We start from the raw sequence: 12031 nt of genomic DNA, 5'->3' as shown, positions 1-12031 counted from the left end.
CCAATGACGTTTCTGTGGTCATGTGGCTGGCAGGACTAAATGCCAAATGCGCACAGAACACTGCTACTTTCCCACCAAAGGTGGTCTCTATTTTTCTACTTGCATTTTTTATGTGCTTTCTAACTGCTAGGTTGGCAGAAGCTGGGACAAGTAATGGGAGCTCACCCTGTTATGTGGCACTAGGGATGTGAACCGCAAACCTTTCGCTTGACAAGCTCAGCATCTGAGCCACCATATATTGCCTTATATCCAGAAGCCAATTAATCTCTAAAACTTTCTTAATCATTTCCTCAGTTTTATGTCAGTGAGGTAAGCATTATCTAGAAACTTTAAGAGAATGAGAAGAGGAACTCTGAAGACTTACTTTATTTGAGCATGCAAACCCAGTTCCAAGAGCTGATAGTATCTCGAGTACACCAGGGGTGGAATTACATTTTAGGCTGTAAAACGGCTTTATTGGTGCCATCACATTCTGCCAGTGAATATGTTGCTTGATCAAGTTTCCCAGATCGCCAATAAAAAAACTATTTTTTCCAGTCTATAAAGGAATTATTTCAATCAACAGTTAACAATGAGCAATCTTTAGTGAATAGCCAACAAATTTAGAGAACATTTGTCATTTTTTTTTACTGCCTCAAAATGGTTGGCTTTTTCATTTTAACTACACATAACTCATAAAAAATACGATTTATCAGAACACATATAAAGCTGCAAGATTTATATATGTAAAAGTAAATATAACGGGAATAGGCTGTGAAAACAGCTTACAATGGTATGTTCATAAATGTAGTTGTCAACGACATCTGCAATGTTCATTCCTTCATCCAGTAAGCCAATGGAGTAGTTTGCATCCTCAAGAAATCCTTTCATCTCAGCCGTATTCCGCAAAGCCGACAGTCATAAACCAAGAAACACAAGGAACAGGCCACAAAGCCTTAGAGCTGGATCCTTAAATTATGCAACAAACTGTTAAAGAAAAAAGTAATTCAAGCCCATTTTAGTCTGGATTATATATGGATAACCCCTTCATGTGGAACATTACTGTTCTGAAGAAAGATATTATAGACTCATGTAGCAAAAAAGGATTTAATATCTGTCCCTTCCAACTTTGTTATTCTGTGTCTATATCTTCAATTTTTAGGCTGTAGAAGGAATAACACATACTTAAAGTAACTACCATAGATACTGTTCCAAATTCTCAAAATAGCTATGTGCCTTCAAGAAAATAAGCATTTGAGTTAAGGAGGCATTGATAAGTGTAACAAGGAACTTTAGAACCAGGTGGTCAAGCTGTCAGCATCTCCTTAAGTCAAACTGTAATTGTGCAGCCAAAGTGCAAGTTCAGGAAAACTTGCAGGTTGAGGTCCTGACCAGTGCACTACGTATGCCCACTCTTGTTTCAAAGTACTTTTTTGGCTCCATATATTTGGAAAAATTGCATATTCTCAAAAGAAGAGAATACAATATTACTCTTTGATATTATTTAAATTTCTCATTAGGGATTTAAAAAAATTAAATTCAATCTATTTTAAAAATCCAATCCCACTTATTGAGAGAAATAAAAAGTTCCTCAGCTTTAGCTACCACTTTCCCAGTTTCCTAGCTTACTATCGAATGATGTAGCCATCTCCAGTGGTTTTGTTTCTTCCAGAAATGTAAAGATCATCTGCATTCACAATTAAATAATTCAGACGCTTAACCCAGATAACAGTGATTAGGCTACAAGCACAATCATCCTACATAATATAGAAATAGTCTCTTTTCTATAGCCATCAATGGAAGGAGAAAGCTGAAAACGTATTAATGGGGCTTGAATCAGACAAGGCAATGGAAATTAATACTCTGTTCCCATAAAATTAATATTTAATTGACTTTTCCCTCAATCATTTCAGAGTAGAACTTGAACAGAAACAATGTGGTAAGTCAACTCGAGCAGATATTACATTTCCAGAATGATTAGCAAATATTAGCAGTCAAATTATTCAAGACAACCTTGGGAAACTTTGCTATTATAGTAGCAGGTATTTAGTTTACTTTTGTTTGGACAAAAACATAATATGTTTATTAAACATAAAAACATAATATCATAACAATATGATTACTCAATCTTATGAAACAGCTAAATAAGCCCATAACTCATAGGATCTTACAACACGTTTCTTCTTGACAGCTTACCTGGGTGTTAATGATTTAACAGAGATGTATCAAATATTTTGCAGACAAACTATTGTATAGCAAGCTATAAGATTATAACTTTTTTTCTTTTGGAAAAAAATTGTGTTTTAATGTTGAATTTAAGGATTACCATCTTTTATGGCATCAAGCTAGAAACATGGGAGACCATGAGTTCTAGTCTCATCATCGGCAGGAAGCCACCTGGGTGACCTGAGGCTAGGCACTTTTTCTCAGGTCTAGAAAGAAGACAATGGCAAACTATTTCCAAAAATAATTGCTATGAAAACTGCAGAGAATTGTCCAGGCAGTTTCTTAGCAGAGGGAGACAGCATTTTCCAAACCCATTTCTGTGGTCTTATGGTCAGCATGACTATATGCAGAAGTCCATGAAATGCTATTATCTTCCCACTGAAGTGGTATTTATCTACTCACATTTACATGCTTTTGAACTGCTAGGTGTGGGCAGAAATTGGGGCAAGTAATGGGAGCTCACCCTATTGCATGGTGTTCAGGTCTCGAACCTGGGCTGCCATCTTTCCAAATGATAATCTCAGCATCTTTAATTGCTAAGCCATCGCACTCCTGCCTTAGACATGAATCCAACTGGGCTACTATGGTCCAGCAACTTCCTCTCAGTCATCAGAAGACAACAGCAAATTATTTCCAAGAATCTTGCAATGAAAACTGCAGGGATTGGGCAAGGCATTTGCTAGGAGTCAGGAAAGTTGTCAGATCAAAATATTATGAATATGTATGTGTAGCGTAAGTCTACAGTAACTAAGAGACAATTAAGCAGGGCTATAATTGTGTGTGAACAGGAGAAATCCATGAACTCCACTATGCCTGATAGTACTAGCAAAAGATGGACCCACATGGTGTAGTCTCTGCCAAGGTACAGGGAGACTGTGGCTGCAGCAGCTTCATGGCTAGATGTTTTAATGTTCCTTACTGTTTTTAATATGTTTTATTGTTTTGAATGTTTTTAAATGTTTTTTTTAATTTTTTAATAGTAATAAGTTTTAAATTGTAATATTAATAAAAAGGTACACTTAGAAGAGTGTTGATAAGGCTATAACACTACTAATTTTTGAAATAAATGCAGTTTTACTGAATTATGACCAGTTAGATTATATCAAAGTTTGACAACAGAGGACAACATTAGGTGATCAACTTAAAAATAACATGTGATTGTTGTTCGGACAGCTATGTACCGAGCTGAGAAATCAGCTATGATCAACACTTACATGGACAAGTTAGGAGATGGAACCCTACTATCATCAGCTAGGTTCCCAAGGTGGCTCAGCGTTGAAGTCGAACTGTTCTCGATAAAGCACTTCTCCTAAACCCTCTGGATAGTTGTAAACTTGATCAGAGAGCTTGCCCTATGAAGAAAATATAGCCAAATGTTCAGAAAATCCAGATCCACAAAACAAATATTCTCTTATGTTGATTCTAATACATTGGCATACTATTTAATTAAAATTGTTCAATTCACAAGTTTCCCAAGGTCCATTTTTCAAAAATAAATTTCAAACCCCAGTATACAGCTTTCAACATCTGACCCAACATCATGACATCTTCCCATTTCCTCACATAGCCCCCTATATCATAAAAATATCAGGAAACTTGAGTATATCTATCATCTGTTTCAAAATTTATGGTCTAAAGATATATCATAGGTCTATGGAAAAAAAAAAACACCGGTAAATATATTTTTGAGGTGAAATAAAGAACTGAGCAACAGTATCTATTCTGAGTCATAAACATGTTATGACTTGTTTTATTAAAAACAAACATGTCAGTTTGTTTTTAATAAAACTTGACTTTTTAAAGACCAGTAAATAGGAGCATTCTTGCCCATATTGGCCATGTATGCAAATTCCACAAAGGACTAATTTATGGTGCAGGGTAATCAAATCCTGTGGATACCAAAATCCCTTCAGCAAAATTGTGCAGTGGATATATTGGGGATGGTATTTAAATTACCATAAAATAAAATATAGCAGGATACAGAGCTTAACTAAGCCTAAGATCACCAAGATTCAAGCAAAAAATAACCTGTGTGAATACATAGGAACCTATGTTTGACTAATAAGCTTAATGAAAAATCTGACTAAGCAAGCAAGACTAATGAAAGAAAAAATAGTTTATTAAAAATTGATAATGGATAACTAGTGCAAGTATATGAGGAGGGAGACCTATTAATTAAACCCAGATAGACCACTTTGATGGAAGTGGAATGAATGTGACTGGCCATCCATTTTTGCAGATCGACAGGTAAATTCTGTAATAGAAACTAGTTCAATCATTTGAGTTCAATCAATTGAGGCCTTTGAACTATGGTGCTGGAGAAGACAGTCACCTTGGACTGCAAGGTGATCAAATCGGTCAGTCCTAGAGATCAACCCTGATTGCTCTTTAGAAGGCCAGATCCTGAAGATGAAACTCAAATACTTTGGCCACCTAAAGGAAGGACTCACTGGAGAAGAGCCTAATGCTGGGAAAGATTGAGTGCAAAAGAAGAAAATGACAGAGAAGGTGGCTGGCTGGAGTAGTAGGCCTGAGCTTAAATGGACTCCAGAGGACAAGAAGGCCTGGAGGAATGTTGTCTACAGGGTCACACATGACTTCGCAACTAACAACAACAATTATTTTTAGTGAGAGCAACTGGGCAGTAAAGTTAGGTTTATACAGCCAATTCATCTGTCTGTAACCTGTAAACGAAGCATTACTAACTAAAGCAGCTGCTATCAGTTGTGCCTTACTAGTGCAAGTTTTTACAGGATTTTAGCATAGGCTGACATAATAAATAAATTGTGCTTTGTGGATGGGACATGATACGCTAAATGCCAGAGGGTCTACTGCAATTCTGCTAAGATAGTGGTAGTCCACCTATCTATCTCTGCAGTATAATAATCCAACAGAAGGTTGGATTTCCTCCCTGTTAACAAATTATGTTCACACAAGCACCACAGGAATAGGAACACTAGGTGGAGGGATGATGTGAATGAAGGTTGGTCAGTGAGATTACATAATTCTCTTTGTTATTCTATTTTCTATTTACCTTTCCCTTTTGCCTATATTGATTTCACATTGGACCCTACCTACCCGTTTCCCTGAAAATAAGACTTATTTCAAAAATAAGACCTAGCATGTTTTATGTATGCACCTAATATAAGCCCTACCCAAAATAAGCTCTACTTAAAAGCCCAAGCAGCCGACTGACCACCCATCCATGCCCCGATACCTGCCTCACAGTGGCAGCCATGCTCGCAGCCAGAATGGAGCAGGAGACTGAATGGAGTGCTGGTGCCGTGGCGCAAGGCAGGTGTCGGGCTGTGGAAGTCCTAGCTGCGGGGGCCTTGAGTAAGCCTATGTGGGACACGGGGGATAGCTCCATTCCACCTCACAGCAGCAGCACTAGCACATAGCCTCCTATCCCGCCGCAAGCAAGCAGAAGTGGGCCTCCTGTACATGGAAAAAAATAAGACACCCTTCCCCAAAATAAGCCCTAGCCCCCCCCCCCAAATTAAGACCTGGTCTTATTTTTGAGGAAACACAGTAAACAGGAGGATCATGGAATATATTCCTAGTAATTCTACTTAGCACATAGATACCTAACTTTTCCATTAATAAGGACACAAGATTGATCAACTATGAATACTTCTATGAAGCTGTGCTGTTATTGAGAGATGTACTAAAGCAGGGGTCAGCAACCCACGGCTCTGGAGCCGCATGTGGCTCTTTCATCTTCTGCTGCAGCTCCCTGTCACCTGTCGGCTCCACAACTTATAGGACTTTTGGTTAGGACAGATAGAGGAAAAAGGATGCTGCGCTAGGAGGAGACTCTATGGTGGGGGAACCAGACTTCTGGTCGGCAGAGAAAAAAGGATGCCATGCTAGGAGGAGACTTTATGGTGGGGGACCGGACTTCTCGTCGGCTCCAGAATTGTATGGGGGGCTTCCAGTTAGGAGCTTTGTGGCTCTTTTGAGTGTTTTAAGGATGCCGACCACTGTACTCTGCCGAACCCAGTGAGCGTCTGCCAAGGTCTGTTATCTTTCTTGATGCCGGCGTGTCAACCAGGAAGTCAGGAATAAACAGCACTTCAGCTCAAGTTCTCTCTAGGCAGTTTGATTTGTTCGTCACAAAGCAGTATAGCAGCCCCTCCTGCTTTTATACCCTGTAGGGTGTGGCTCCGTGACTCAGCACTTTCTAGGCCTGCCCCCCCCTGCTTCTGTTGTTCCTGCCTCTTGTCTACGAAACCTGGGATCTAACCAGGACTGATTGTTCTCAGCTGGGTCTGGAAGCGTTTCCTGGGCGAGGGGAGATACAGGAGACAGAGGCCTCGTCACCTCTTCCACCTGGCCTGCCTCTGGCTCCTGGAGCTGAGCCAGGGAAGCCGACCCTGCAGAACGGAGCCCTGATGGCCCTTCCCCCTCACTCTCTGAGTCACTCTCTGGCAGGGGGCCAGGCCCAGGGGTGGGGGCTGTATTATCTGGCAGAGGTGGAAGTGAAGTAAACTATTTTTGACTGTAATCTATCAAATATGTACTCTTCATAGGTTGAGACCCAACTGTTGCTTATTTACATTCTCTTTTGCTGTACTGCAGTATTCCATACCTACTTTAATTTTTCAGATAGCAACAATTTCAAGAAGAGAAGGAAAAACTTCTTTAAAGACTAGCAAAGTTAATAATATAGTTATCACACCTAACTATTACGTTTGGGTTAGACCTAACTTGAAATAATATGTTTAGTTCTGAGCACTGGGAGTCTTTTTCAAAGTGTTTTGTGACTTTCCTGCCTTTCTTTCTCCCAATTATAAGACATCCTCAACCGTGCTTGGCTTCCAAGACTAGGCAAAATCAGCTAGATACTGTATTCCTACCTGCTAAGATGTTAGTAATATTCTTTGAGCTATAAATGCAAATGTCATTAGAAGAAGGCAATATATATGGAAGGACCTGGAGATCATTCCAATGAGGAAAGTTGCACTGACCAGATACAAGTTCAGGAAAAAATTATATCTATAGCTTAAGCTATTAATATGAATAAATACATCCTATGGTTTTAAACAGAAAGATGTGAGCAAATGGGTTGAAAATAGGTTTAGATTTAAACAACTGGAATAATCATATGCACCACCAATGAGTCTCCCTCCAGTTCCTCATACTGCTTTTACCCCCATCATAAAAGTTTTGGATAGTCTTCCTAATTCACAATAATGGAGCTATCTTCAAATTTAGGCATAGAACATATACTTTGGCTGCCTCCAAGTCTCCTGAGTTGCTTTCCTAGTTGTTGGAATCCATGACAGAATTAACATATCATAACATACTTCTATCAAAAGCTCAAATATTGAATCTTATCATATGATCATGCAATCATTTACTATCTTTTTGGATAGTGATTTCAATGTAGAATCTTTAAATGTCAAATATATCAATGTAATGTTGAACTATACACTCAAACTTTGGAATCTGACTGATCAGGATCTATGATTGTATCAAGCCTGGCAGGTGGCTAAAATAATCATACCAAGAAATTGGAAATGTAGTATTATTCCAAAGGACAAGGAATGGTTGTCAGAAATGTGCAATTTACTTTTTGAAAACAGCAATATTCTCTAGCAAAGAATTCTATAAGATGTGTTACTATGGGCTTTTGTAATGTTTTGTAAAATTTTACAATAATATTTTCTCCTAATCATATTATGGTATGGTAGTTATTAGTAAAGCAATGACAAGATAAGTATAAAATATAAAGTACATTTTTTTAGTTTAAAGATTGTGTAATTTTTTTAGAAAAGTAAAGTTCTCTTAAATATGAAATCTGTTTGAATAAATATTCCATTATTGTGTTAAATGCCTACTTTAGGTATCATCCATACAAGAACGTTCAATGCTCATTTATGAAAACAATACATAGGCTTTAAAAAAAAGTCATTTTAAAAAAAATCAAAATGAATTATAAATCAGTTTACAAACTACAATTGTTGGATATACATAGCAGCCATACAAAAGTCACCTTATCCAGTATCCATTTCATGTACATAAATATTATAGCATGTATTTGTGGTGCGCCCTTTTCATGGCAAAGATAAACATGTAACAGAAATTATACAGTCTTCTCAAAATGAGTTAAATATTTCAAAAATACAGGAATCTCTATAGGCTCCTATCAATATACAGACAATTAGTGTGTAGTTTCAAACACAAAGTGGGCCTTTTTGTCTTTTTCAGTTGTGATTCTTATGCAACCATTTATTATCATTTGAATATTAAGAAGTTTTAGTATAACACTAAGATTCAGTACTTCCAAGAAGTTTAAGTTATACTGTATGAAGAAAATACTTGAAAATGTCAATAGTTATAGCAAGGTTTATACACAACTATGAACATTATTTGTGCATAACCACACCATGCTTAACTACTATTAAAATTCATTCCCCAGATGTGCTAAAGTCAATAAATGTTTCAAAACAAATTACATGAATGTTACTTTCTCCTTTTAGTTCCATACTTAATTCCTTTAATATTTGTTTTTCACAGTAACTCTTAAATCTACTATTGTTAGCAGAAGGGCTATTTTTTATCATGTTCTTTATACATAATTAAGCTGATTTATTAAATGTATTGTCTGTCTTTCTTCATTCCAAGTCATGATTAAGAAAGCAAGTAACATTTGAATCAACAATCTGTACTCTAAGCAAATTTTAAGACGTAAAGCTAAAGCTTACCTTTAGGGGAAAAAAACAAAACAAAAATCAAAAGCAGAATAATCGATTTTTGTTATCTTCCCAGATGGTTCAACTGACTTGATATTATTAAAATCCCTAACAGAAGATCTATTGTGTGCCATAAATCCTTCAATTTAATTAACCCAAATTTGTCACTTTGTGGTTTGCTCTGAAGTTTGTTATAGTTTATCAGCTGCCAGCTTCTCTGTAGGTGGGATAGGTTAATATGCCTGTTATGTGATACAGAAGCTCCCTAGCTGTGCTATAAGCGGGCAAATGAAGAATGAAAGGGGACACCAATCCTACTGAGACATATGGGCTGAAGACATGTTATTTCATAAGCCATGTTTCACAAGCCATGGCAGCAACGGTACTATTGACACCACAGGAAGTAAAGAACTGGGCAAGACCAGTCTAGACTGGAACACACTCTCCACCCTTTTCTCCAAGATTATTCACTACCCAGCTGTATTAGAAGGACCCACCCACAAGACTTGATTAAAAGCACTCCCAGCTGTTAACTCACACAATTTTCAAATGTTATCGTACCGCACTGTGAAGCAGAAGTAAAAATTGGACAGCTAATGATAGTTTCTTATGGGACTGCTATACACAAACCCAAGAACTGTGCTTCTTAAGTCTTTATCGGCACTAAAAAAAGCTAGGTTTCATTTTCATTTGACATCCGTATGATGTCAAATGAAATGAAATGAGAGCTTCACACTTTATTTATACTTCCAGAGCATATACTTTCTATGTAACTGATAATACAAGCATTAACAATATCAAATGAAGAATAGAAGGGCCACTCTGTGTAAGTACAATATGCCTTTCTCTCATATATTTAATACTCAGAAGTTCTGATGCATGTTCAGTTAATAATCTGTAACAGTTCTATTATACTGGAAAGGGGATAGTGTTAAGGTGCTTTCCCCATCAGTTATTATAAATCAAGATTGCCAGTTCTGATCACTATAAACAAGATGTTAATGTTATGTATTAATATTATGATCAAAATAAATGTCTTGTCTTGTGACATCAAACAGCTTCATTATTTTTTCTCCAATCCCTGGGTAAAATGTTTGTCAAGTTGTATCATAACTGAGAAGCATTACCGTTTTATCTATCCAATCTCTTCATAAATTAGGTCAGACTAAAGAAACAACTTTGTAACAGCTAAACTAATATATTTTCCCAATGTTTTCTAAAACCACATTTTTTACAAGAAACCAATTGCCAATTACCTGATAAGTACTAGGATAAGAATTGAGGAATTTAGTGTATAAATACTTTTTTCCTGATTACGAAATAACTTTGTTGCTTTTGTTGGGCTATAATCCTATGCTCCCTAGTTTAAAACAGCCATGCAAAAAAAACAAAAAACAAAACAAAACAGTATTCATTCTGTATTCCCAAACTGGGATGTTTTCCTTTACATATATTTAATAATAACTAACTTGTACTTCTGCTTACCTACAACTGAATCACAGTTGGTTCTACTTATTCCAAAACAAAGCAGAAAATGCTTGTTTACACTAAGAGTCCAAATAGAATTGATATAGTATCAATTCATATTACCTGAACAGCATGAATAGGTTTAAATTTTAAAGTTAAACCATTCAAAAGATAATTTATATTTATTAGTAATTTTTAAACAGACTGCATGGCCACCACTTTTCACGGTTGTATAATCTGCCCAGTTTTTGTATTTTCTTGCTTCCTCCCTATTCTCTGCATTTTGTTAGATCCTGCTGAAAATGCAGTAACACAAAATAACAGAATTGGAAGGGACCTTGGAGGTTTTCTAATCTCTGTTCAACCAAGAGACCCTACCGTTCCAGACTAACAGTTTATCCAGTCTTTTCCTAAAAGTCCAGAAGAACTTAAGACATATCCTTTAATGTCATTTTGGATTATTGTAATACTGCTGTGGATTTCTGATCAATAGAACTGCTGTAGATTTTTTACAGATAGCAGAAACATTTTTTGTGAACTTATTGAACCTCTTTGATATGACACAAATATCCCCAACAATTAGGGTGGAAAATACATGCATGTCTAATAGTTTTGATCATGAAATAACATAGTTAAGGGGCTTGTTTTATTTTATTTATTTTTAGTAAACTACTCTTAAAGGTTAGGATCCAAAAAAGGCTCTGATATTAATGCCACTCATTCGGGAAGAGAAACTGATGTAAAGGAGAGCACCTGTGAAATTGGTGTCACTTTATGTTGTCAACTATCATACCATCTATTTGATACTCTAATACAGGATAATTTCATGACAAAGAGTGAATATCAGATGCTGGTTCCTAAATTATGACAAAACTATTTTTCCAGGAAAAGACCACTTCACCTTTCCACTGTAGTTTAATCCCCACACTCCAGACAACCTGTGCAATTTAGTAACATGCTAAGTAATCTGTGACAGGATCACCAACCCTTCATTTCCAACATCAGAAAGAGACGAATTCAGAGGATTCCCAACGTTCACAAGGGGAAGCCTTATTTTGGTGGCAACCAACAACATAAACCAGTCTACCCTGAGCTCAACCTTCCCATGCAGGCACACCGAGGAGGTGGGAAGAAAGCTTTGCTGTGTTACCAGCGGTCCTCATCTCTGTCACAAAATGGGGGCCTCAATCTCCTGAGGCCAATCTCCCCAATCCAACCTGAGGAAAACCTCCCGACAAAATAACGTTCCTCCCGGGCTTAGGAGGGACAGTCACCGGCTTCTCAGGGTGACCAGGGATCTCCCTTCTCCCAGCCTGACAACGCCCACCCACCCGCCCACCCCCTCGACCCCGGTCTAGTCGTCTCCACCCGCCTCCCCTTAAATGACAACAGGCTAAAACGGCTGTGGCTTCTTCAGCCTTTCCCTGCGAAGTGACCCAGTTCTGAAGCAGCTACATAGGCGGCGGCGGCGGCAGCTTCCCACTCTCTTCCACAGGAATCCGCCATGTTAGAGCCGCCGCCACCGCCAAGACCCTCCGCTATGTTCTCCTCAGGGCGCTGCGCTTGGATTCCCGTTTCTCTGGCTCCCCTTCGATTCTTCCCCTCAAATGCCCGGCGCCGGACTAGACCGGGCGTCTGCCCCGCCGCAGACAGCGGCTCTT

General features: G+C 37.9%; 1 protein-coding gene across 1 annotated transcript in view; it reads right to left on the bottom strand.

Annotated features, from left to right (window-relative positions):
- Positions 1-12031, bottom strand: part of AZIN1 (antizyme inhibitor 1) — a 28406-nt gene that overhangs the window by 15400 nt on the left and 975 nt on the right. The window contains exons 2-4 of the mRNA XM_058174891.1: positions 3420-3557; positions 769-966; positions 365-538 (exon numbers count right to left, since the gene is read on the bottom strand). Coding sequence (XP_058030874.1) covers positions 365-538; positions 769-870 — 276 coding nt within the window. The 5' untranslated portion in view covers positions 871-966; positions 3420-3557. The remainder of the gene's footprint in view (positions 1-364; positions 539-768; positions 967-3419; positions 3558-12031) is intronic.

Source organism: Ahaetulla prasina, chromosome 3 (assembly GCF_028640845.1).
Source record: "Ahaetulla prasina isolate Xishuangbanna chromosome 3, ASM2864084v1, whole genome shotgun sequence".
In the NCBI taxonomy this organism is placed as follows: domain Eukaryota; kingdom Metazoa; phylum Chordata; class Lepidosauria; order Squamata; family Colubridae; genus Ahaetulla; species Ahaetulla prasina.
This window is presented reverse-complemented; position numbering and strand designations above follow the sequence as displayed.